At 39.0% G+C, this 27,968-nt stretch overlaps 1 protein-coding gene across 1 annotated transcript in view; it reads right to left on the bottom strand.

Annotated features, from left to right (window-relative positions):
* The window catches only part of LOC122549768 (aryl hydrocarbon receptor-like), a 187,566-nt gene that overhangs the window by 145,481 nt on the left and 14,117 nt on the right, over positions 1-27,968 (bottom strand). The window contains exon 2 of the mRNA XM_043689763.1: positions 17,818-18,005. Coding sequence (XP_043545698.1) covers positions 17,818-18,005 — 188 coding nt within the window. The remainder of the gene's footprint in view (positions 1-17,817; positions 18,006-27,968) is intronic.

The raw sequence follows: 27,968 nt of genomic DNA, 5'->3' as shown, positions 1-27,968 counted from the left end.
CTTATGCAAATTTTCTTTGAGGTATTTTTCCTGCCTCATTTACACTCAGGCAACCAATACGTTATTTTTTGTCAAGAGCTTTCATTTCACTGAGGAGGCTGCAGACAAATCAAAATCTGACAATCTGCTCAGAAAACTCTGCTTTTAATTTGAAAACTGTAACAAATTGTACTACAGCAGCTGAGACACTTCAAAATACATTAAAACAATCAACAATATTCTAAATAAGACAACTCACAACAAAAAGAATCAATTTGTCCTATCTCCCAATGTTAATGGATCCTTTATTTCAAAAGCAACTACTTGAACTTGGATTCAGTACATTCAGCAAAAAACTAATCAGTTTGTTTTCCCTTGGGCTATTCCAGTTTCATTGAAATTTGTCCAACTGATCAGGAAAATGGAGCAAAATCCTCCTTCACCATACATTTACTAACGTGATTTGTCCAATCTGTTGTAAATTAAAATCACCTATAATTACAGTTGCACCTTTATTGCACGCATCTGATTTTCTTTCCCTCATACCTACCCTACTTTTGGGAAGCCAATATACAACCTCCAATTAATTGAACACTTCAGCTAGGGGTAATAAAAATGTTAATAAAGCATAAATTGCTGTCAAAATGGCAGAGACTAATACTACTCATGCTTAAATACATCGACTTCAGATAAAGATAAATGCACTGAATGGCAGAAAGTTGTTGTTTTTGCATGTTACAAGATTATAACAATAAATAAAACCTGAATGACTCAGATTTCACACTTGTAGTCAATTTTTCAGTGCCAGCAAAATTGATTGGTTGTACTTAGCAACTAACAGGCCCATTCCAGTTTAAGTATAATTTTAATTACAACTTCCAGTGGTACATTTTAGTTCATTTCTCCATTGTTGCTGGAATTTCATTTAAAAAAAACTTTTCTTCCTCCCTTAATTCAATTTCTCTTTCTACGCTGAGTATGACATCAAGTTACCCCACTTTAACTTATACTTCCTTCTTAGTCTGGTTTTTGTTTTGGTTCTTGTCAGCATTTGATGCCCATATCCCTAATTGCACTTGAACTGCATGGCTTGCTCATCTAGAGGGCTGTTGAAAGCCAACAACAGTGGACTTTATCTCACATGGAAGCAGATTGCCTTTCCTAAACAGTATTAGACAGTTTTTTTTGTGACAGTTTCATGATCACAATTACTAACAATTAGCCTTTATGTCCAAATCTTATTAGTTAATTGAATTTAGCGGCAGTGGTAGGATTTGAACCCTCATCTCTAGAACTGGGTCTCTGGATTAATACTTAAGTGACGTTACCACAGTTATCCTTTGATCTAATTACTTCAGGAGCAGTTGTTTGCCCTGCTCACTCAAAATCCAGATGTCCATCTTCCGTCACCACATTATCAATTCCCACTTCCAGCAATTTGCCTCACACAACATAAAGAACATAAATATAAAGGGGTAAGTCTAATAGGTGATACTACAAGATGCCCTGCCACAGAAAAAGATGTCCCATTATATCTTATACTTGAAAACGTTCATGTTGTTGCTTATTTGCAACACAATATTTAATCTTTAATTAAAAGACTGCCTACAATAAATAAGAAAATCTTTTGTCTACACATTTCTGATGGAGTTAGAAAATGTATATTTTGTAAAATTTCCACTGAAATCTGCACTAATTAAAACAATCACAGATAATTTTATATATGAACATAAGCTGAGTTTAATGCTATTAAACACAATTCAGTTATAATGTCAAGACCATTTTGAAATTATATATTCTAAAATGGCTAGAGCGACAAACATTTCAATATATTAAAATATTCAATCAAATAGAAATACTTTTACAGGACTAACGTTGCACTTGTTTTCAGTGATTAAATGGTTAGCCTGTGACACAATAACAATTCAGTACTACTATACTGTAACACAGAAGTCATTCATCTACAGTGCAGTACTTGAGTGTTTTAGCAAGGATAGATAGCAATATAATGGGTACACCCACACTGTTAGAACGGAGATAATGTATTATTCATTTACAGTGACTGAGCAAGCACAAACAAAGAAAAAAATGCTTCAGGGCTACTCTACAATCATTTAGAATTGATATATCAAGGTGGATTACGTGTCAAATCTTTGGTTACTATTACTATAATTTTCCCTGATAACTCAGAACTAGGCCCAAAACACAGTCTATGCGGAATTATACTATCCCAGATAAACAACAGACAATAGGTGCAGGAGTAGGCCATTCTGCCCTTCGAGCCTGCACCACCATTCAATATGATCATGATCAAGTGCATTTATAATTAAGATTAAGAATTTCAGATTTTTACAGCTTCCCCATGAGATAGCAGGCAGGTAGTTGAGAGGGAAAGAAATGGAAAAAGTGTTCCAAAGTCACACATGACAGTACAATGCAGTAGAAATTTATCAAACTGCTATTATGCTGCTTTTTCTAAGATTTATTTGTCACAACAAAATCACATTTTTCAACGTAACTGTGAAGTAAGGGTTAAGAAAATCTAAACCAGAGAAAAGGTTGACTGAGTACTTTCTCAAAAGAACAGACACAAAATATTCTTCAGACAAAGAAGTGTCAAGCTTCTGACCAAAGTGAAGACCTGCTAAGGAAAAAGTCATTCCATCATTCCCAGGTTATTATATGGGAGCTAGTCTTGGGAATACTTTTGGGAAATGGGAAATCTACATTATTTGGTGGCAAAATCTGGTTTTGGCACGGCAGAAGGAAAAGACTGTCATCCCAGGATACTGAGAAAACAGGCAAAGGGCAGCCAACCATTGGATCCTGAAAACTAACCCAGAAAATGAATACTAATATTACACTGAGCTCCTGTTGCATTTTTATAGCCAGCTAATTTCAATCAGAATAAGAGACAGCAATAGCGTCAACATTGCACCATCTACATTCTGGCTACAGTAGTAGAACAAGAAACTCTGCTGTAGATTATAGCCAGTGAATATAGCCCTATTCAATACCAGTGAATACCTAAGGGACACATATGATGGTACAAAGTGCTTTAATAGGAAAGAAAATAAAATTATGGAATAAATTGCTTGTTAACACAGTAGTTCGTGGGTTAATTTCAGAATGGAATTTTTAAAAAATTAATCATTATAATAAATTCTGGTTTTGATTCAAAATAAATCTGAGTCAATTCGCACCACGTTGTATGCCCTTTGGGGATAACAGCGTCAGACAGAAGCTTGGATTTAAATATAAAAAAAGAAACACTAAAATCAAAAAGTCTTCAGCCTGAATATTTCCTGTTCTATGGGTAATTTCAATACTTCAATTTGTGAGAGGTAGTGCTATTGTACAAAAAAGAAAAGATATGTATTTGTGTGTTTTATACAGAGCTTTAAGTTTTCTCACAAAACAAGTTCAATAACCTCGGTTTTCAGTATCCCATTCCCTAAAGTCCTGTTACATAAACAGCACTGTAATTGTCCCAGGACAATGGCTCACTGCTTTCTGGCACATAAGTAGTGACTTCCTGTCTCATGTAACTTCTGCTCACCATACAACTCTGCTGTTGATTAAACTCCCTACTTCCGGAAACAACCGTCCTGCTGAACGGTACGAGTACTTTTCTAAACTCTCACCATTTGCAACTTAATCAGACAAGTTTTAAATGCTTGCTCACATCACTTAGACTAGTGAGAATAAAATGAAAAGTTTTTTACATGGATTTTGAATAATACACATCTGTTGAAAACAAAATGAGGTTTGAACTTTATCCCAAATATTTCTTTAACCACACAGAAACTTAAAGAAAAATCAACACAGCCATTAACTCTCAGGCTTTTTATAGTCAGCATTTCTGTGATTTATGCATTAGCCTTGTGAACACTGGAAAATGTTTGCTGCGTAAGAACATAACTCAACGAGTGAACTGTTGATTTTCCAACAGAAAATACAACATGGTTATCAGCTGACAATTGAATGGAAACCACCGAATAAAGTTTTTAATAAACAACATTATCAAAAAATACTGCTTTCTCTGTGGTATTAAAGATGGGTAATAAATGTTGGAGAGACGGCATCAAACTCAAGGGCAGAATCTTACGTCACTTATACAAAATGTAAGTTGCATTGAGCTTTTTGAAGTTTCTCACCTTGAAGCCTGGCAAGATTTTAGATCAGATTAGATTAATTCCCTACAGTGTGTAAACAGGCCATTTGGCCCAACAAGTCCACACTGACTCTCTGAAGAGTAACCCACCCAGACTCTTTTCACTCTGACTAATGCACCTAACACTATGGGTAATTCAGCATAGCCAATTCACCTGACCTGCTCATCTTTGGACTGTGGGAGGAAACCAGAGCGCTGGCGGAAACCCATGCAGACATGGGGAGAATGTGCAAACTCCATACAGACAGTCGCCTGAGGCTGGAATCAACCCAGGTCCCTGGAGCTGTGAGGCAACAGTGCTAACCACTGAGCCATAGTGCCATTCTTACCCTATTTTGCCAAACTTACCTACTCCATCCCTATGGCATCCTTCACATCCAATTCGAGCCCCATCTCACCATCTGCCATTCCAGAACATCTGACAAAACTCCAGCTTCCCTTGCACCCACATCATCTTTAAAAGGCTGCTGTGCACCCAGGCAAGTGTTCCCTCTAGTTGTGGACTCCCCTATCTCGAGGAAAACAGCTTGGCTCTTCACCCGATCCATGCCCCCATGATTTTACATACCTCAATAAGAGCAGCCTCAGCCTCCGATGCTCCAGGGAAAACAGCCCCAGCCTGTTCAGCCTCTCCCTATAGCTCAAATCCTCCAACCCTGGCAACATTCTTATAAGTCCTTTCTGAACCCTTTCAAGTTGTACAACATCCTTCCTATAGCAGGGAGACCAGAACTGAACGCAGTATTGCAAAAGTGATCTAACCAATGTCCGGTACTGTTGCTGTATATGACCTCCCCTCAACTCCTATACTCAATGCACTGAGCAATAAAGGCAAGCATACCAAACATCTTCTTCATTATCCTGTCTACCTATGACTCCACTTTCAAGGAACTATGAACCTGCACTCCAAGGTCTCTCTTTTCAGTAACAGTCCCCACGAACTTACCATTAAGTGTATAAGTCTTGCCCTGATTTGCCTTTCCAAAATGCAGCATCTCACATCTAAATTAAACTCCATCTGCCACTCCTCAGCCCACTCATTAAAATCCCATTGTACTCTGAAGTAACCTTCTTCACTGTCCACTGCACCTCCAATTTTGATGTCATTTGCAAACTCTCTAACTATATCTCCTATGTTCACACCCAAATCATTTACATAAATGACAAAAAGCAGTGGACCCAGCAACAATCCTTGTGGCACACCGTTGGTTACAGGCCTTCAATCTGAGAAAACACCCTCCACCACCACCCTCTGTCTTGTTGGGGCCGCAGCTGGTCACTTTATATATTAATAATCTAGATGAAGATACTGGGGACATTCTGGCGAAGTTTGCCGATGATATGAAGTTAGGCAGACAGGCAGGTAGTACTGAGGTGGTGGGGAGGCTGCAGAAAGATTTAGACAGTTTGGGAGAGTGCTCCAATGAAATTTAATGTGAGCAAGTGTGAGGTCTTACACTTTGAAAAAAAGAATACAGGCATGGACTATTTTTTAAATGTTGAAAAAATACATAAAGCCAAAGTACAAAGGGATCTGGGAGTGCTAATCCAGGATTCTCTAAAGGTTGATTTGCAGGTTGAGTCTGTGATTAAGAAAGCAAATGTAATGTCATTTATCTCAGGAGGGTTGGAGTATAAAAGCAATGACATGCTTCTGAGACTTTATTAAGCTCTAGTTAGGCCCCATTTAGAATACGGTGTCCAATTTTGGGCCCACACCTCAGGAAGGACACACTGGCACTGGAGCGTGTTCAGCGGACATTCACATGATGATCCCTGGAATGGTAGGCCTAACATACGATGAACCGCTGAGGATCCTGAGATTGTATTCATTAGAGTTTAGAAGGTTGAGGGGAGATCTAATAGAAACTTACAAGATAATGCATGGCTTAGAAAGGGTGGACACTGGGAAGTTGTTTCCATTAGGCATGGAGACTAGGACCCGTGGGCACAGCTTTAAAATTAGAGGGGGTCAATTTAGAATGGAAATGAGGAGACATTTCTTCAGCCAGAGAGTGGTGGGCCTGTGGAATTCATTGCCGCGGAGTATAGTGGAGACTGGAATGTTAGGTGTCTTCAAGGCAGAGATTGATAAATTCTTGATCTTGCAAGGAATTAAGGGCTATGGGTTGAGTGCAAGTAAGTGGAATTGAAATGCCCATCAGCCATGATTAAATGGCGGAGTGGACTTGATGGGCCAAATGGCCTTCCTTCCACTCCTATGTCTTATGGTCTTCTACCTTTGAGCCAGTTCTATATCCAAGTGGCTAATTTTCCCTTTGTTTCACGTGATCTAACCTTGCTAACTAGTCTACCATAAGAACCTTGTCGAACGCCTTACTGAACTCCATATAGATCTCGTCCACCATTCTGCCTAATCAAGGCATTCGCTATTTCTTCAAAAAACTCAATCAAGTTAATGAGACACAATTTCTCATACACAAAGCCATGTTGACTATCCCTGATCAGTCCTTGCCTTTCCAAATACATGTAAATCCTGTCCTTCAGGATCCCCTCCAACACCTTGTCCATCAATGATGTCAAGCTCACAAGTCTATAGTTCCCTTGCTTTTCCCTACACCTTTCTTAAACAGTGGCACCACGTTAGCCAATCTCTGGCACCTCGCCTGTAGCTACCGATGATATAAATATCTCAGCAAGGAGCCCAGTAATCACTTCCCTAGCTTTTGACAGAGTTCTAGGGTACGCATGATCAGATCCTGGGGATTTATCCACCTATATGCACTTTAAAATGCCCAGCGCCTCCCTCTCTGTAATATGGACTTTGATGAAGCGCCAACTAGACTCAAAACGCTAGCTTGCTTTTCCTCCATGGATGCGTCTTGACCCACTGTGACCTCCGGCATTTTTTGTTTTCAGGAACATGCTGTCCCTGGATTATTGTTATCTCATATACTGCCCATTTTGTCATCCCAATTGCTGTTCAACCACCAGGCCACAAAGTTGCTCATTGTCCATTAGAAGAACGTCACGTACAGGCAAGTAATTAGACAATTCCCAATATCAGCTTTTACTTGCAGTCACTAAAAACAACACAAACTAAACAAATAGAGGCAACAAGTAAACCCCAACAATGCAAACTATATGCTGCCATCTCGACTAACAGCAATTTTAAATGACATGATGGTTTGTTGCATCTAACTCTCCTCAACCGGAATCTGGTGTCAATCAGGTCCTGTCTGGTTCGCAGCACCTGACACAGCAGAATGCTCCCTCCTCAATGTCCTTCCTCTCAGAAGACTGTCCTCCCAGTTCCTCAGCATTCACTACGTCACCTACTTTATGCTCCAAAGCATCAGCATGATACAGCCCACTCTGTCCAGATGATACAAGAGGGATCTCCAGTCTGATCCAAGCAATGAAACTACATGTTCAACAGTCCCAATATCTGCTGAACCACAGTTCTGCTTGAAGCATGGGTAGCATTGTATATGTGCTCTGCAGCAATCAGGGGTTGTAAAGCTGTCATCAACCATGGTTGTAGTGAGTAGCCCTTGCACCCCAGTAACTAGCCTTGGCCCTTCAAATGCACCATAAAGTCAGCGAGTCCTATAGCAAGGAAACAGGCCCTTTGGCCCAAACTGGTCCATGCCAACCAAATATGTCCGTCCACACGAACGTCATTTCCCTGCATTTGACCCATATCCTTCTAATCCTTTCCTATCCCTGTATTTATCAAAATGTCTTTTAAATGTTGTTAATGTACCTGTGTCAACCACTTCCGCTGTGTACCACCTTCTGTGTAAAAAGGTTGCCCCTCAGGTTCCCTTTTATTCTTTCCCCTCTAATCTTAAACTGATGCCCTCTCGTCCTCAATTCCCCAACCTGGGAAAAAGACTGAGTGCATTCATCCTATCCATGCCTCTCATGATCTTGTACATCAGTTACAGGAGAATGCTGCAGGATGATTGGAGTGGTGGCAGCATGCCGGGCTAGTGGGCACACACCTCCAGAAGCGGAAATGGTGATCATAAGTCACCTGAATTATTAATCTCATGGAGCCACTTGTTATGGATGAATTCTGTAGCATTGTGACCCAACCCTCTTAGTGCCACATGTACACAATTGATGGTATGCTGTACCTTTGGTGGGAGGGCAGCTATGTTTCTGAATCCTACTGCCTGGGCTGCAGCACTGACCTCATCACTGGGAAACAAAATGAATTGCTGTGACCTCTCACACATGGCTTCGGTCACTGTTTTGATGGATCTGTGGGTACACGACTGAGATTCCACACAGTTTACCTATCGCTCTCTGGGAGCAGCCAGGAGTATAGGCAATCTCAGTGAGAGAAGGGTCTCCCACTCTCACAGGCCTCAGCTCCCACTGCAGTAATCAGCATAGATCTGTCACAGTGCACGAACACATATGGAGCCTACGCTGATATCGCAGCTCGCTCATCCCCAAGAAATGCGGTTAGGGATGCATTTAAAGGTACGATAGTTAACAAAATGATTGTTTGTCCTCAAGAAAGTAAGACTGGAGAATTAATGAATAAAAATAAGGAAATTGCAGATGAATTGAAGGTTTTTTGCATAATATTTAACTGTGGAGGATATAGGTAACATCTAAAAGGAGCCGCAGAAATCAGGAAATGGGAGGGAAGGAAAATTCACAATCAGCAAAAGGTAGAAGAGAGTACCCTGCTAGAGCTGCTGGCTCACATGTGCCCAGGTCCTGATGAACTTTAGCCTAGGACTTAAAAGAAGTGGTCAGCAAGATTGTTAATTTTAATTTTCTAAAACCTCTCGGATTTGAGCATTAGATTAGGAGATAGCAAATATGACTCCTTTACGTAAAAAGGAAGCAAGACAGAAAGCAGGAAACTACTGACCAGTTAACGTAACATCTGTCAGGTTCAAATATTTTTTCCATGGTTATTGTTAAAGAAGTTATATGAATATATGTGTTATAAAAGTTCATTTGAGGTTGCCAGACAGAGTTGACATGGTTTTGTGAAAGGGAAGTCATGATTGACCAATTTTTGAGAATCCTTTATGAAGATAACATGTGCTGTGGATAATAGGAAATCAATGGACATACTGTGCTTAGACTTCCAAAAAGCAATTAATAAAGTATCACATTAAAACCTATTGTGGAAATAAATGTTAATGGTATAAGGGATAATATATCAGCATGAATCGAAAATTGGATGGCTAACAGGAAGCAGACAGTAGTCATAAATGGATCTTTTTCAGGTTGGCAGCATGTAATGAATGCTGCACCGCAGGAATCAGTGCTGGGTTTTCAAATATTTGCAATTTATGCATTTGAATAAGAAGAAGTGACCAACGGTATGGCAGCTAAATATGATGATAACACAAAGAGAGGTAGAAAAGTGACTTTTGATGAGAACGTAAAGAGCTGACAAAGGGATGTACATTGGTTAACTGAGTGGTTGAAGATCTGGCAAATACAGTACAATGTGGGAAAATGTGAAATTATTTATTTGGGCAGGAAGACTAAAAAGAGAAGCAAATTATCCAAATGGTGAGAGACTGAAGATTTATGAAGTGCAAAGGAATCTTGGTGTCCTAGTGCATGATTCAGAAAAGGTTTGTATGTTGTTACACTACATAACTAGGAAGGCTAATAGAATGTTATCACATATTGCAAGGCCACTTGAATACAAAAATAAAGAGGTTATGCTTCAGCTTTGCAGAGCATTGAATGAGATTGCATCCGGGCTACCATGCACAGTTTTGGTCATTTTATTTAAGAAAGGATGGAAATGCATTGAAAACAGTTCAGATAAGGTCTATTAGACTAATACCTTGAAGGAGTGGGCTGTCTTAAAGCAAAAGATGCAGAAACTACAGGTTTGTATCCACTGGAGCTTAGAAGAGTAAGGGGTGACAATTGGAAGGTACACTATCCTGAAGGGTCTTGTCAGGGTAGATGTGGAGAATCTAGAACTTTGGAGTAAGACCTTAAAAATTAGAGATTGCCCATTTAAAAATAAAGAAATGACGATCTTTTGTTTGTCTCAGAGTCATTAAGCTTTGGAAAGCTCTTCCTGAAAAACAGTGGTGGAAGCAGAGTCAACAGAGTCCTAGAATATTTTTAAGGCAGAGATAGACGAATTCTTGTTAATTAAGAGGGTGGAAGGTTATCAAGGGAGACAGAAATATGGTTTTGAAAATGCAATTAGATCCACCATGATGTTACTGAATGATGGAGGAGGTTCAAGGGGCTGAATGGCCTATTCCTGCTATTTGCTTTTAATGTTCCGAGGATGTGACTGTCACTAACAAGGCCATGATTTAATGCCCATACATCCACAGTGTGCTTAGGAATGGTGCTCTAGTGACAGTGAAGGAATGGCGATATGTTCCAAGTAAGGATGGTGTGTGGCTTGGAGGGGAATTTTCAGACATTGGTGTTCTTAAGTGGTTTTTGCCTTTGGACCTCTAAGTGGTCAAGGTAATGGGTTTGAAAGGCTCTGTCAAAGGTGCTATTGAACCCTTCAGGCACTTCTTTCCTTCAAATATTGTGCTATTTTGAAACAACTAATAACTTACACACGATAATAAATGTATCAGCTTCATTTTCTTTTAAAATAAAGCTGCTTTTTGTTTCAGTCCAGTTTGCATTCCCTCACCATTCCTGCAAACTTACCTTAAAAATGGCCAACTGTTATTAGTTATAATCCTGTAATTTAACTTAGTGCTCCAGGTAGCTCAATCAAGTCTCCATTTTTCTTCTATGAATCTAGCAGGGAAATCAGAACGTGCTTAATTATCAGCAGCACATGTAACTTTCCAGAAAAAAGTCCCTAAATCTCAGCAAAAAAAATTGTCTAATTCTCCTCTCATTCAAAATGGTTTAATTTGCATGTTTAAAATGGCCTTCAAAGAAATCATACATCCAAACCTAAAGTTCACCACCAACAACAGCTTTCAGGAAGCTTACTGTCTGAAGAGGAAAACCACCTAGTCTGGCACTCTAGCCTCAAATTTAGACAATTAGCCACAAAGCTACTAATAGATTAAATCATAAGCCTTGACTCTAAAAACCAGACATATAGCCACGAAATGAGGCCATTTCACAACAGAAACTTTCATTTTTGGAAAGCTCAGTCAATATGATGTTTGTCGAGAAAATGATCAACTACAAAAATACACAATAAAATCAAATGCCTTTAATGAGATAAATGCTAAATTGACTTTTAGATTCGAGTAGTGATTGCTTTGTAGCAGACACCTTGGGTTTTTTTTTTAAATTGGAACAACCACCAAATCACATAGACACTTAATTTTTTCAAGTAATAATTCCAGAGAGCAAGAGAGAGAAAGGGAGACAGACAAACATCATCCTCCCATACTAAGTTGCATGCAACATACAGATCAGGGATGACACTTCACCCAGTAGTGGTGTCTACTTCAACAAAAATCTTCCATGAATGCCTCAGTCACAACCATGTATCAATCTCCAGCACACACATGAATTAACTAAGTAACAAATGCTGTTTGCAAGAGAAACTTCATCATTTTTCTTCAGAAAAATGAGGAATTGGCTGGATTTGACTACAACTTTCAACTGCTGATACGACATCTTCTAACTGTGTGGCACTCATACACTCATGTGATCACCAGGTCTCCTCATGGAATTCAGTGCAGAGAAACAGGCTTTGATGCTGTCTGACCACAATAACATCAGACAGCACATCAGCAGCACTTATCCAGGAAATAACCATGAGGTCCTGATTGTTCAATGTTACTGAAATGAAGAGGCATTAGTTAGATGATATTGGAGAATAGGACTGTTATATACAATCACAGCTGCTAAATGTACTGAGTAATTCCATAACAACAGAGGAGGTCCATAACTGGGCTTCGCTGCTGGCACCTTCACCATCCCAAAAGATACTAAGCAGTTTGGACACAATTGTATAACAGGGACACGAACGTGCAGAATACTCAAAACATTTACTCGCAGAGTGTGTGTAAATCCCAAGTTGGATTTTCTCCACAAAAGATGAGTTCTGTATCAAATACTCACAAGTTTGAGCTTGATCCTGACACCAGGGATTTGAAAATTTGAACAAAGATTATGAATTTAGCTCAGCATGGAAGAGAACCTAATTTACTGTGGGTGAGAACAGGATTAACAGGATGGTTTTAGTCTTGCCAATGTTAAATTTAAAAAGTTCTGGCTCCACTGTTGCTAATCAACTCAACAATTATCAAACATCTGCTTACATTTTTAGTTAAACTCACGACTCTTTCTCCAACAGTCTACCACTTAGTCATGCCCAGACTATCAATTTTACATCATTCTGCTGTTAATGATCATGACATCACCAATTAAAGAACAAACACAGATGCAATAATAACTTAATGGCACCATGCCTGTTACTTTATAAATGTTGATTAATCAAAGCCAAACTTTTATTATTTTGAAGGCAAAAGTATATTTAGGGTGAAAGTTTTTGTTTTCCAATGCACTTTTCACCTCAAATTGCATGAAGGTATCTTAAAACATTAAGTACACCATGTTTTATCATTTTGGAATTTTAAACCAATTTAGCAGGGAGGTGATTGTCTTGTGGCATTACTGCTGGATTATTATTCCAAAACCCAGGTGATGTTGTGGGGAGCTGGGTTCAATATCCCGCACAGCAGATAGTAGAAATTTGAATGCAGTAAAGAGTTTAATAACGACCTTGAAACCATTGCCAATTGTTTGAAAACCCCATCTGGTTCACTAATAGCCTTTAGGGAAGAAATTTGCAGTCCTTACCGGGTCTACAATACATGTGACTCCAGAGTCACAACAACATGACTGACTCTTAACTGCCCTCTGGGCAATTAAGAATGAGCAATAAATGCTGGCCTATTGCAGTAACACCTTCATCCTGCCATGAGTAAATAAGAAGTTTTATTTAGATTAGATTAGATTCCCTACAGTGTGAAAACAGGCCCTCCAAAGAGCAACCCACCCAGACCTATTCCCCTACATTCACCCCTGACTAATGCAACTGACACTACGGGCAATTTAGAATGGCCAATTCACCTGACCTGCACATCTTTGGACTGTGGGAGGAAACAGACACGGGGAGAATATGCAAACTCCACACAGACAGTTACCTGAGGCGGGAATTGAACCCGGGTTCCCTGGCAGCAGTGCTAACCACTGAGCCAACGTGCCGCCCTTAAGTTCAAGCAATTGTGTTATGTGCAAAACATTCGCCAATTGGAAATTCATATTGAGGCCTAAATTCTCACTGCAATGGAGACTTTTTCCACGTTGGCAAAACATTATCGAAGATATCCTAAATCCTGGTCCCAAACATGGCAAATCTCAATTCCACAGTTTGTGAGCGGGCGAGGGGAGGAGCTATTGTTCATACATGAATTCAGATTTCAGAGTTCCCCAGTGTTTGGAACCCAGAGTGCGCACTTTTAAAACAGATAAGAGTAGTTTTGTTCTGAGTGCATTTATTTTTGAATAACCAGGGGAGCTGAGGTACTACCCTGTGGATAAGGGCTCAGGACACAAAGGTCAGAGTGTCCTCTTGTGTGATTGTATGTAAAAGCTGCATAAATTCAATGGAATGGTCCAATTTGTCAAGGCCAGTCAGGAAATATTAAAGCAGACCAAAATGTATTTTTGTTAAATGAATCAGACTGTTTTTCACAGAAATGTAGTCTGAAGTTTAAGGAATAGAACTTTATTTTTGATTTCATTGTGCTATGGGTAACTGTGAATATCAGGTGAGCCAGCATGGTAGGTCAAGGGAAAAGGACGTTGAGTGGAAATAGGTATTAAGGTAGTGTGGGGGTATGAGGGACCATGAAAGATGAATAGAGGGCATTAGATGGCATTGGTAGAATACAGGGCATGTTTGGGGATGAGAGGGCTGGAGGAATGCTTGATATCTAATCCAAGTTTTTTTGGGATTTGATGTCAAAACCCTCCAGGCAGACTTTGCATCAGGCCACTTTGGGAACTGGCAGCATTCTCAGCACTTCCCATATCAATCAGGCAAATCCAGCTCACACCATCAGACCAGGTCAAAGCGGGGAGTGCAAGCAGGTGTTTTTAAAAAGGTCGGTTTCACAGACCCAGAAATTCTCCTGTCTCTGTGCACCCAACACGGGAATTAAAATTAGGGCAGGTCAAGGTATAAATAGGAAAGACCATGAAGAGACATAAAAATTTCCAGCCTTTATTACTGACATGGGAGATGTACTTGAGGAAACCATCACTTAAGTAGAGAGAATTTCAGTCAAACATCTTGATAGGAGTGGACAGAAAAATCTCAACATAAGAAAAGTGGTCGCAGCTAGTAAAGGCAACAGGATAGTATGGGTGATGGAGAGCATTCTCAGAAACCATAGCAAAACCCCTATGGATTGGCAAGTGCTTGTGACTAAAGCCCTCAAAACAAAAGCACCGGGCACAAAGGGTAAGCTATGGAAATTGCATCAATACATTTAAGGGTTAAATGACACACATCGAGCAATAAGAGCAGTTCTGTTGATATGAGGGTGTTCACAACTGAAGGTGGACCTGATAACGGTCTATTGGCATTGTAATGGAAAACATTCGTATGATGCATGTCGATTTTTTTAAAAAAGGCGGTGGGCACCAATAACCTTGAAAAGCAGATCAATCGAATTAGGAAAGAGTTCATTAATTTCAATCAAGCTTCTGGAACTGTCAAATATGTGCGTTGCGCTGCCTAGATTGAAGTATGGATATCAGTCTGTTAAACAAAAAGGTCTGCTTGATCAATGATTGGAATTTGACACATTGAGCACAGTGAGAGGCTGATGTCATGTGACAATGTATCCGTTGATGTCGACATGTCCATCCTCGGCCTTCTCCACAGTCAAAGTAAGGCCAAATGCAAACTGGAGGAATAACATCTTATATTTTGCCCCAGGAGCTGACAGCCCAATGGCCTCAACGTAGAGATCACTAGCTTCAAAATCTCCCCTCCCCAGCCTCATTCCATATCCAGCCCTCCCTCTCCTCCTCACCTCCCTGACCAGACCTAATCTGCCCATCTTCCTATTCAACTATCCGCTCCATCCCTCCCCATGACCAATCACAATTTCCACCTACCTGCATCCATCTATCACCGCCCCATCTATCCTTCCCTCAGCCCCAACCCCTCTCTCTATTTATTTCTGGGCTCCCTTCTGCCACCCCAGTCCTGATGAAGGATCCCAGCCTGAAATGGCAACTTTGCTGCTCCTCCGATGCTGTCAGGCCTGCTGTGTTTCTCCAGCTCCACATCTACTGACAAGAGGATTCATCAAGCAGTTTCAAAATAAAAGGAGGGAAGTAGTTGGCCAGTTGCCAATAACTGTAGGTGATTTAGAAATCAGTAACAATAAGAGATATCTTGTACGCATTATGATACGTAAAGGATGTCAGAACTGGGAGGAGCAGGCTATTCAGCCTCTTCAACCAGCTCAGTCATTCAACGAGACCATGGCTGATATAGTACTATCTCAATAGTACTTTATTGCACTATTCACATATCCCTTGGTACCATTAGCATCAAGAGATACATTTTACAAATAATTGTGTTAATATGTACCGAGAACTCAGATTGTTCAACGAAAGCAAGAAAATCCCATACATCCTACCTTAACCATTGACACTTTGAATTCAGACTTCACTACTAAAATAAATGTTGATATATCAAATCAGTCATTACTGAGGTAACAGTATTGGAACCAGGAGAGTAAAAAAAAACGAGTATGAATACAAAAACTCATGAACAATTATATGAAAATAAACAAATATAGACCTAATATCTTAAAGAGTGCATCAGCAAGACAATACAGCAGAACAAATCATATGGTCAAAGCTTACAAATACCTACGACCAAAATGTTAGGTGGACAAATAAAATCTAAAGACGTTACTTATAACGTGGGAACAGTATCATCAAGTTAACATTCAGAAGAGAATTCTAAATACCTTTGCTCCCAAAATTTGTAAAAAGATAATAGGACATTATAAAATTTACTTCAGAATCTTACTTTTTTTTTTAATTACTTCAATACTAAATCAAAAATGGTCATAATTTAAAAACTTGCTCTCAAGTTTCAATTAAAACAACTGCTATAAAGATTATTAAGGCAAAACAGTCAAAGTCAAGAGATGTAACTAACAGCTTTTAAAAAGTATAACATAAGCCAGTATAAAGCGAAAACATACCACTTTTGTATACTTCTAAGTCCTCCATATTGTTAAGGGGACTTTTATATCATGCAATAAAATACTTAATATTCTCAAGGAACATCTGCAGCTAACTGTAGGAATGCGCAAGATTTGAGTTTTCTTTTTAAATAATCGTTGCACGCAAAAAAATAATTTTAACCCCACGTTAGTCTTATTTTGCTTCCTCCGACTCATCATATTCATTAGCTAGAAGTTTCTACATCCAGTGTGCATCTACTCAATAACATTTTGTTTTGGCAGTCGGAAGATAAACCTCACAGAACAAATTTGAGCTTAAATTCCAATTTTCCCTTCTACCCCTTTAATCAGCCTTGTCTCTTCCAATAGAACACAAATCCAACATTTGGTATTCTCATTCAGTAGCCATTTGTGATTTAATAATACTGGCCCAACATAGTTTGAGAATTTATAAGCATAAAAGCAGTCTGCAATTTGAAATTTACATGCCAAATCTTTAGAACGGCAATCGAATGCTTTCTCGGGGGAGTTATAAGAATGCCTAATTTGCATAATGCTTCCATTCCTCACCACAAACAGCTAATTACAGTACAAAACTGTGAAAACAAACTTATTTAAATACAAGCACAATCACCTGTTGAAGGAGCAACGCTCCGAAAGCTCGTATGCTTCCAATTGAACCTGTTGGACTATAACCTAGTGTTGTGTGATTTTTAACTTTATTTAAATACATAATTTTGTATAACATTATTGTTCATATTAAAAAAAATCTATTGATTTGCGACAATGTTAACTATTAACATAAAAGCTGAATTGATAACTAATAATTGTTTGTTGATTTATTAACTTGAAATCTTATCATTGCACTTTGGGAATCGACCAAATTATGTTCTAATGATAAATACTTTCCAAATACTGCAAAGTAACAAATTCAAATAAGTTATTATTTAGTTTTAACAAACCAAATCTCTGCATGGGCTTTGCTACAAGAGGCAAGAAAAAGATGACAATGCATGTATTGTTTACAATAGATATATCAGTTTTAAAAAGCAACCATTACAAAATAAACTAAGATTTGGCAAGTAATCTATATTCACATTAGACTAAGCCCAATTTGTAAATGTTATAACAAAATATTTACAATGCAATATTTAAACATCAACAAGAGCTAAACCAGCCTGGAAAAATAGTTCTTTATTTTAAATCGAGCTCAAGTTTACTGCACTGTCGAAAAAGCCTTACAATTGCGTAGCGAGTAAAGCACCTATGCAAGTAATTCAAAAATATTCAAAAGAAAATCTATTTTCACAACAAAAAGAAAACTTCCTTTCAATCCAACAAAGTTCAAGATCATATGATAACATTTAAATTTTACTTTCCGCAGGAATTACACACCCCCTTTTTGTATCCTGTTATTCACAGGAGTACTTTCCTTTTGGCTAACAGCATGAATGTGAAACATATTTCATAGGGTGGTCTTACCATTAAAGAAACTTTTAGCTCTGAGGTAACTGACACTGAGGCGGAGAACAGAAAGCTTGTCCAATTTGGCTACAACATCCTGTGGGAAGGGCAGGAGGTTGGCTAGGCGCTCTAGCTCTGCATTCAATCTGTCCCGATGTCTTTTCGATGGATTTGATTTCGCTCCTTCAGGGGTTGGGGTTTTTACACTGAAAAGCAAAAAGAGAAACACCTTTATGTTAACAATGCGGTCTCTTAGCTTTTCAGTCATGAAATTAGAGACATCATAATATATTTTAAACTGTGCCAAAAGTCAAACAAAGTGCAGTGTATCTCTTCAAGTGAGGTTGGCAAATCCCAAATAGTTAGAATCCACTCATAAAAGTGACAATTTTAAGACACATATGCACTTTTCAATCATAACACCGGATTCCATTTGCAAAAGTATGGTAATTCTTTGTTTCTCTCGAAGTGAATGCAAATAGTGATGATTTCTATTTCCTTGTCTATTGCATGAATAAATAAGTTTTTAAAAATTCTTGTAAAAGGATTATGGAAATAGAAAGAAGAGAAATAAAGAGATAAGAATTTTCACTGTAAATTTCACGATGTTGTCACAGACAAAAACAGAAGGTGGATGAACTTAAATTATGATTGCTCCCCCGTCCTAATTTTGAGTTTCAATCTTAGAAATAAACCCTGTGTAAAATTCCTCAAAATTAAAATAACAGGCCGGAATTATTTAACGACATGTTCAAATACAGGGGATTTCTTCACTAACACATTCATACACACATTCAAATATAAGTACAAAGTAGAAATATAAAAGGGAAGTAAGTTATAACTTATACACTTCTAAATAAAAATCTAAGATATTGGTATTAGTTTACATGACTTTGAGTTCAGTGAATTAATATCCAATGGGAGTCTGCAAGTTGGCTGATACTTTTCCTGCAAGCTAGAATGCAAAGGCATTGGCTGCCAAAAGTGCAGCAGTACAGGTTTGTTCTTCTATAATGCGATGGTTGCGTTCTTATACGACCTCGCATTATAGAAAAATCGCACTTTAGAAACAGCGCTTGAAGTGTTGTCGATGCAATTGCATTACAACCAAAATAGGTTTTAAAAGTTCACACTTTAGAAACAATGTCCTCAATTCATCAATTGTAGTATAGCAAATTCACATAAACAAAACAGGTGTTATAGGACATCAACCCGTATTTCTTGTATTTGGAGAATTGGTTGCATGGCAGGTAAAGTGCGAGTTTCTAAGGACATAAGAATAGCAGAAGACCATTCAGTCCCTTCAGCCTGCTCTGCCATTCACTAAGGTCATGGTTGATCTATGGCCAAATTCTATGTACTTGTCTTTGGCCCATATTCCTTAACATCTTTGATTGACAAAAATGTATCTATCTCAGATTCAAAAATTTACAACTGATCTAACATCAACTGCCAATTGTGAAAGACAGTTTTATCCATCCGCTACCTTTCATGTATAGAAGCACTTCCCAATACCTCCCCCTTGAAAGTCTGAGAACTATGGCCAAACCAATGTCCCCTAGTTTTAGAAGCTCCAACAGTGGAAATTGTTTATTTTTATCTATCTTATCCTTTCCTATTAAAATCTTGAAGACATAACTTTCTAAATTCTGGATAAAAAAGGCCAAATTTGGAAAATCTCTCCTGATAACTCACGAAGTCCAGGTTTCATTCTTGTAAACCTGCGTCGTACTCCCTCAAGGACAAATTTTCTTCTTAAGCTGTGGTGTCCCAATCTGCTATTAGTCCAAGTGGAGTCTTTCTGGGGGATGGACATATGTAAGTGCATACGTGATTTAGCACACACATGAATGAATACATGAAAGAGCTGTACATCAGCACATGAATGAGCATTATTACAGGCCTGGAGTAGCTCTTCTTGTGATGTTAATATAGCCAACACCGCCTTCCTAACCTGAGATCTTCTTCCCGACCTCTCCGCCCCCACCCCAGTCTGACCTATCACCCTCACCTTGACCTCTTTCCACCTATCACATTTCCGACGCCCCTCTCCCAAGTCCCTCCTCCCTACCTTTTATCTTAGCCTGCTGGACAAACTTTCCCCATTCCTGAAGAAGGGCTTATGCCCGAAACGTCGATTCTCCTGTTCCCTGGATGCTGCCTGACCTGCTGCGCTTTTCCAACAACACATTTCCAGCTCTGATCTCCAGCATCTGCAGACCTCACTTTCTCCTCAATAATTTTAATAGTCAAAGCTGTATGTTTCAAAAATTCAGCAACTGCAAGTTCCGGTCACATAACAGAGTGGCATCTACTAAGTCATTCAGACGAGAAAATACTTCAATTTTTCTCTTGGAAATAGTCATTGTGAGGTAAAGAGATGCTGATGGTCCATCTCAATGGCTAATTGGAATGCCATTAGCATCTTGGTACCAGACAATAGTAATTTACAAATTTAAAACAAAATGCTTGAGAAATGCAATGGATCTGGCAGCATCTCTGGAGAGAGTAACAGAGTTCACATTTCAAGGTCAATGAAGAATAATGACATCAGACTTGAAACTTGAACTTTGCTTCTTTCTCCACAGATGCTGTCAGACCTGCTGAGTTTCTCCAGCATTTTCTATTCTTCTTTCAGATCTCCAGCATCCACAGTACAGTGGTTTGCAATTCCTGTGTGTCACGGTCTTCATGGGAGTTGGGGTATCTATAGTCATAACAGTTAGCAAGCCAAGTTTCCATGAGTTAAAGAGGTGTTAAAGCACCAGCTTGCTTTGACTTGCAGAAATTCTAGATAGTTCATCTGATTCTAACTCTGATAGCAGCCATCTTCAGGGTCCGACACTGTTGACCACTTGTTTGAGAAAAGATTTGAGCAAGAGAATGGAGAGGAGATTATTTGTGGGGTAAAACTAAATTATGATTTTCCCTTATGGCCCCTGTTTAATACATTGGCTATTCAGGATTAACATTTTCTGTCATGCTGGTTTATTACAGTAGAAGGGTCAGAAATGGATCAGAAATCTAACTTCGACTAGTCAATATGAAACTATCAAACAGTAAAATACGTTTGCACCAATATCGGCAATGCAACATGGCATAGGCAATTTGAATGTACTTTCAAAACATGAGCTAAACTTCAAACACTCATGATGATATACCAACCAAGAGTAAAATTCAATTTGTTGTTGAATGTGTTCTGAAAGTTTTCTTTAAATATTGGCCAATATAGAAAGTTAGGTATCAACAAATAAAATGGTACTATATTCTTCCAATTATGCATTTCCATCTGTGAATTATTAACAGAAAGATTTTTTTAAGCTGCATCTACATGTCAATCTATAATGTATATCAAAAATATTATATTTGACATGCACTAGCTGTTTGACAAATTTACCTCGACTTTTCTCGCACACGATTAACATTTAACAATATGACAGCTACTGCTACGGATTTATTTTTCAGTTTTCAGAGCAGTTGGTACTGTTAAAACTACCACTTCCCGAGTCCATTTCTGCAGACGGTACAGCAAAAGTTTTATTTTATTCCTTGGACTACATAACGACATCAGGGTAAAGTTCATTTAAAACTAGCTTCATTATTTTATGTACCTAATTATTTAACCTGCTCATCTTGTTCTCCATTCACACTTAAACCATTATTCTCTGTCTTCTGTCTTCATGAACTAAGCATCTATTTTTTCTCCCCTCAAGTTTTAAGCTATCTATCCATTTGCTATTTAATGCTATCCTACTTTCAGGCAGACATCCCCATGTCCTGGTCTAGCATCTGCTGTCACCAACCAATCCACTGGTAATGCTCATAGTTATTGTAACCAATCTGTTCGAACATTTTGAGACACATTTCTGGGGGAGTTAAGACTTGAACTTGGACCTTCTAGTCTAGAAGTAGGGACATTACCACTCTACCACAAGCCCCTATGCTCACTAAGTGAGTCTGATCACATTTCACCTTTAGCTCCCTTGTTTGTATCCAGTACTTAAAACTATTAACTGGCAAGCTCTCTATTAAGGTTATAAAACAGATTAATGAAATACTTTAAAAATAATACACAAATGCTAGTGTCCCAATCTGCACACACTCTACGAATTTCAGCATTCCACTGACCATCTTTCCTTGTAAGATACTTTTATCCAAAAAAAAAAGAAAATTCAATAAAGTAATGCAGAGGTGGTAGGGGAGACACACAAACATATATGGAAGATGTGAAAAAGAATGCATTTTTCCTTATTTAATTAAAAGCTTCCCACTGAAAATGCAATTTGGTGGAGTTCACAGAAATAAAAATTTTACAACAGATTTATAAGAAAGGATTGATTCATAAAGTGTAGATATGATTGGCCATAGCATGGGTACTGAAAACACAAAACAAGCACTAATAGTTTGGTAAAACACACACAATTCCAACAGAAACATCTAAATAGTGTTTGCATTTTGAATATAAGGGGGAAATATGGCAAGCACTATTTTAATTTTAAACATAAACAACATTACAGCATTGCATTGAATTACATAAGCATCAACTGAACTGAAGAATGAAGTGGGAGCCCAAGCAAAATACGAACAATTCCCTTCAAAAGCACTACAAGTTTGTTACAAACACCAGTGGATTTCCCAGAGTTTTATGCAGAAGAGTTGGGGAATATAGTACTTCAAAGGGTATAACACATCTGTTCCTGTTATGTATAAAGTAATAATTTATTGTCAGGATGCCAATGCAAAGTTTTTCTTAAAAAAGTAAACAGAACATAGCATTTGACATAGTCTACTTGGGCTGGTAATATCCCTGGTAAGGTCCTGCATAGGAAACTGATTGCAAAGGTAAAAGCCCATGGGATCCAAGGAAAGTAGAATATTGGATCCTGAATTCGCTGAGTGGCAGGAAGCAGAATGTGATGGTTGAGTGTCTTTTTATTACTGGAAGCCTGTGCCCAATGGGGTCCTTCCTACCTGCGGTATGTACAAACAATTTGTACTTCAACATAGGAGGGTTTATTCAGTGAGTTCACAGATTATATGAAAATTGGTGGGTTGGAAATAGTGACAGTAGCCTTAACTTATAGAACAATATAGTTGGGCTGGTCAGATGGGTAGGTCAGTGCCAACTGGAGTTCAATTCTGAAAAATGTGATGTGATGCATTCGGGCAGGACACACAAGGCAAAGGAATATATGATGAACAGCTAGACCCAGGAGAGTATCCAAAAGCGAAGGACCTTGGCGATCATGTCCACCGGTAGCTTACAGATTGTTAAAGTGGTCAAAGCGGCGTATGGGATACTTGTCTTTATTAGTCAAGGCACAGAGCTTAAGAGCAGAAAACTTATGCTGAAATCATATAAAATGTTGGTTAGGCCACAGCTACAGTACTGTGTGCAGTTCAAGAATCTAGAAATATAGGAGGAAGTGACTGCACTGGAGAGCGAGCAGATGAGATTTAACAGGATGTTGCCTGGGCTGGACAGTTTTAGTTACGAAGCGAGATTAAATAGATCTGTGTTGCTTTACTTACAGCAGAGGAGTCTGAGGGGGCACATGATTGAGATGCAGAAAATGTAAATGGAGGGTTGGGGTGGCTACATAGATAAGGTGGACAGGCAGAGACATTTTCCTATGATGGAGGGATCAATGACTGGGAGCATAGATTTAAAAGTAAGGAAAGGAGCTTTAGAGGGATGTGAAGACATTTTTTTCCACCCACATGGTGGTGGGATTCTGGAATTCACTGTCTGTAAGGGTAGTAAAGGTAGAAACCGTCATTACACTTCAGATGTGCAGCTGCATTGCCAAGGCATACAAGGCTATATGCCAAGTGCTAGAAAACTTGATTAGAACTATTAAGTACTTGTTTTTGCCAGGGGCAGACCTTGATGGGCTAAAGAGCCTTTTTCTGCGCTGCACACCTCGATGACTCTAGCTTGAGGTTAGATTTTCAATATTATTGAGTAAAGGAAATGCATTTGGAAAGCACGTGCAAATCTGATTCCAGCATTAAGCAATTGCCTTTTCCAATCCAAGCAATGCCACTGAGTTATTTAGTTCAACTTTGGCTGGGTCCAATCACTGAAAGTACACAGAACAGAAGGAGGCCATTCTATCTTTAGGTGAGTTAGGTTTATGCAAAAGCGATTTCACCAGTTCCACTTCATCAACTACCTCTTAGACTTTTAGTTACTTTCTCCTTTCAAGGTAAATGCAATTCCCTTTTTAAATAGCAGGTTTGAATCCATCTCCACCACTTTTTAAAGGCAGCATACTTCAGATGGTAACCATTACACTTTTTTTCTAATCACCTCAGCTTTTTTAAGCTATCACTTCAGAATCTGTGTTCTCTTGATTCTTGATTCTGCCTTAATATTCTTGTCTCATTGTTAAAAATCACACAACACCAGGTTTTAGTCCAACAGGTTTAATTGGAAGCACACTAGCTTTCAGAGCTGCTCCCACAACCACCTGATGAAGGAGCGGCGCTCCGAAAGCTAGTGCTTCCAATTAAACCTGTTGGACTATTACCTGGTGTTGTGTGATTTTTAACTTTGTTCACCCCAGTCCAATACCAGCATCTCCAAATCTTGTCTCATTGAGCTGCTAAGTCTACTAAGGTCAGAAAGTCATTTCAGAATCATCAGCCACAAGGCTGCAAGACAGCAGATCATATGTCATTGCATCACTTCCCATGATATATCCAGAGCTTAATTTGTGTATAGGAATCAAACATAAACCCTTATGGCGCATCTTCCACCAATGGGAAGTTTTTCTGTTTATCCTGTATGGTTTTATTTTCCTACAAGATTTTGAGCACTTCACTCAAATCTCATTTCAACCTTCAGTTCTCCAAGGAGTACAACCTTAGTTTCTCCAATCTATTAAGTGAAAAGTATCCTATTCCTGAATAGAAATCATGGATGCCTCAAACATTAGGTTTCTGGCTCAATGAGGTCAAACCACTCTGAGTCAAGATTAGAGTGGTGCTGGAAAAGCACAGCAGGTCAGGCAGCAACCAAGGAGCAGGAAAATCGATGTTTCAGGCAAAACCTCTTCATCAGGAATGCCCTACATCAAACCACTGACTCAATGGAAGGACGAAGATGATAAGCAGGGTCAAAGCATTCTTCATTCATAAAAAGTCCCATATTGTTGCAATGCCAAAGAGCTTTTACTGGTTAAATTCCTGTCCACATTGCACCTGGCAGCATTAGCTGCCTTGAACAAGAATTCAGAACTGGTTCTGCACAAACCTTGCCCACTTAACTTTATGTAGTCTGCAGGTTGTTCGGAAAACATTACCCAACAAACTTGGACCACCAAGCCATGTGGTGATAGGGACAGGGAGATGATACAATAGGCAGTTTTCCATCATTACTCTACACTCACAAAGCCTCAGTAGGAACAAAAGAACCCTAATTACAATCTTCCCTTTCCACATCTACCAGCTCCTCAAGCTCCTCAAAAAGAAAAGCAAAAACTCAAACTCAGGCAAGTTAACTATCAGATAAAACTTGATCCATGTGCTGTTTAGAAATATTCTGACGTTACATGATCATAGCACAGAGTTTGCAAATTGAAGGACCAGAGGTGTGATTTATCATTCAATCTGAATTGTCATGCTTCCCAAAATAACAATGACCAATTCTTTGAACTTCAAATAAGCCTTGCTTATGTCACACTGAGTACTGCCTATGCACAAAGGAAGTCAATGGAGCATTCTATGAAAACCTCCACAGAATCAGCGGAGTAACATAACAAGGCAAACTAATCATTCTTGGTGCGATCAAGACTTATACAGACTTTAATAATCGGAGAAGAGCACAGAGGCACATGACATTGGTAGAATAAACTACATCCACCGGCTTCTATTCTCTATGGACAGTGACTTTGATCTTACCAACACAAACAATCCAGCAAGCTAATAACATCTTTAAACATAGGTGCACCTTATAATTAAACACTGGCATATGTTAGACCACAGTACTCTCTGACAAAGCTCAAAGATATGCACTGTACTTCAAGGTGCTGCACACTGGTCAGACCATCAGGAATTATTGTGGCCTTGAAAGTACATGTAAAGTTCTGCATCACAGGATTAATCAAACAGAAAGCCTAATGAAATTAATCTAAAAGACTCAGCTAAGTGATAAGAACAAAAATATAAATTAACTGTGAGCTTGCTTGTTTCCATAACAGTCTTGAAAGAAAACAAATGACGTCACCCGTAGCGTGGTGTCAGAGGTCCTTGGATTTGTAAAATTGTTCAACAGAAAGGACCAAGATATAATTGAGAAAGCAGATGCAACCCACAATGCTCATGGATCCGACATATCTGACAAATCAATAAAACCAAAACTCAGATACCAGCAAGAAAAATACATGCTAGAGGATTAAACTGAGTGAAAGATGAAGTAGTTTTATAACAGCAATGGAAAAGAATACACCAGATCTAAAAGTTGAAGTTCTAAATTGGAGGAAGCCCAATTTTGACAGTATTAGGCAAGAACTTTCAAAAGTTGATTGGAGGCAGATGTTCACAGGTAAAGGGAAGACTGGAAAATCTGAAGCCTTCAAAAATAAGATAATGAGAGTCCAGAGACAGTATGTTCCTGTTAAGATGAAAGGCAAGGCTGGTAGATGTAGGGAATGCTGAATGACGAGAGAAATTGAGGTTTTGGTTAAGAAAAAGGAAGCATATGTCAAGTATAGACAGCAGAGATCGAGTGAATCCTTAGAAGAGTATAAAGGCAATAGGAGTATACTTAAGAGGAAATCAGGAGGGCATAAAGGGGACATGAGATAGTTTTGGCAAATACAGTTAAAGAGAATCCAAAGGGATTTCATAAATACATTAAGGACAAAAGGGTAACTGGGGAGAGAATAGGTTCCCTGAAAGATCAGCAAGGCAGCCTATGTGTGGAACCGCAAGCAATGGAGAGATACGAAACAAATATTTCTGCAACAGTGTTTACAGTGAAGAATGGCATGGAAGATATGGAATGTGGGGTAATAGATGGTGTCATCTTGAAAAATGCCCATATTACAAAGGTGGTGGTTCTGGATGTCTGAAAACACATAAAAGGTGGATAAATCCCGGGGAGTTGATCAGATGTACCCTAGAACTCGGAAAGAAGCTACGGAAGTGATTACTGGGCTCCTTGCTGACATATTTGGATCATCAATAGCCACAGGTAGACTGGAGATTGGCTATCATGGTGCCACTATTTTAGAAAGGTGACAAGGAAAAACCAGGGAACTATAGACCTTTGACCCTGACATTGGTGGTGGGCAAGTAGTTGGAGGGAATTCTGAACGACAGGATTTATATGTATTTGGAAAGGCAAGGACTGATTAGGGATAATCAACATGGCTTTGTGCGTGGGAAATCATGCCTCACAAACTTGATTGAATTTTTTGAAGTAACAACAAAGAGGATTGATGAGGACAAAGCAGTGGACATGATCTAAATGTAATTCAGTAAGGCGTTCAACAAGGTAGACGTGGTAGACTGGTTAGCAAGGTTAGATCACATGGAAAATAGGGAGAACGAGCCATTTGGACACAGTATCTGGGTCGAAGGTAGAAGAGAGAGGGTGGTGGTGGAGGGTTGTTTCTCAGACTGGAGGCCTGTGACCAGTGGAATGCCACAAGGATTGGTGCTGGGTCCACTGCTTTTTGTTATGTATATGAATGATTTGGATGTGAACATAGGAGGCATATTGCAGATGACACCAAAATTGGAGCTTCGTGGACAGCGAAGGTTACCTCAAAGTACAATGGGATGGCAGATGGAGGTTAATTTAGATAAATGTGAGGTGCTGCATTTTGGAAAGGCAAATCAGGGTAGGACTTATATATGTAATGGTAAGATCCTGAGGAGTGCTGCTGAACAAAGAGACCTTGCAGTGCAGGTTCATAGCTCCTTGAAAGTGGAGTCACAGGTAGATAGGATAGTGAAGGCGGTGTTTGGTATGCTTTCCTTTATTGGTCAGAGTATGGAGTACAGGAGTTGGGAGGTCGTATTGTGGCTGTACAGGACATTGGTTAGACCACTTTTGGAATATTGTATGCAATTCTGGTCTCTCTCCTATTGGAAGGATGTTGTGAAACTTGAAAGGGTTCAGAAAAGATTTACAAGGATGTTGCCAGGGTTGGAAGGTT

The sequence above is a fragment of the Chiloscyllium plagiosum genome, chromosome 5, assembly GCF_004010195.1.
Source record: "Chiloscyllium plagiosum isolate BGI_BamShark_2017 chromosome 5, ASM401019v2, whole genome shotgun sequence".
Classification (NCBI taxonomy): Eukaryota; Metazoa; Chordata; class Chondrichthyes; order Orectolobiformes; family Hemiscylliidae; genus Chiloscyllium; species Chiloscyllium plagiosum.
The sequence above is the reverse complement of the archived record's forward strand: the minus strand, read 5'-3'. Positions and strand labels throughout refer to the sequence as shown.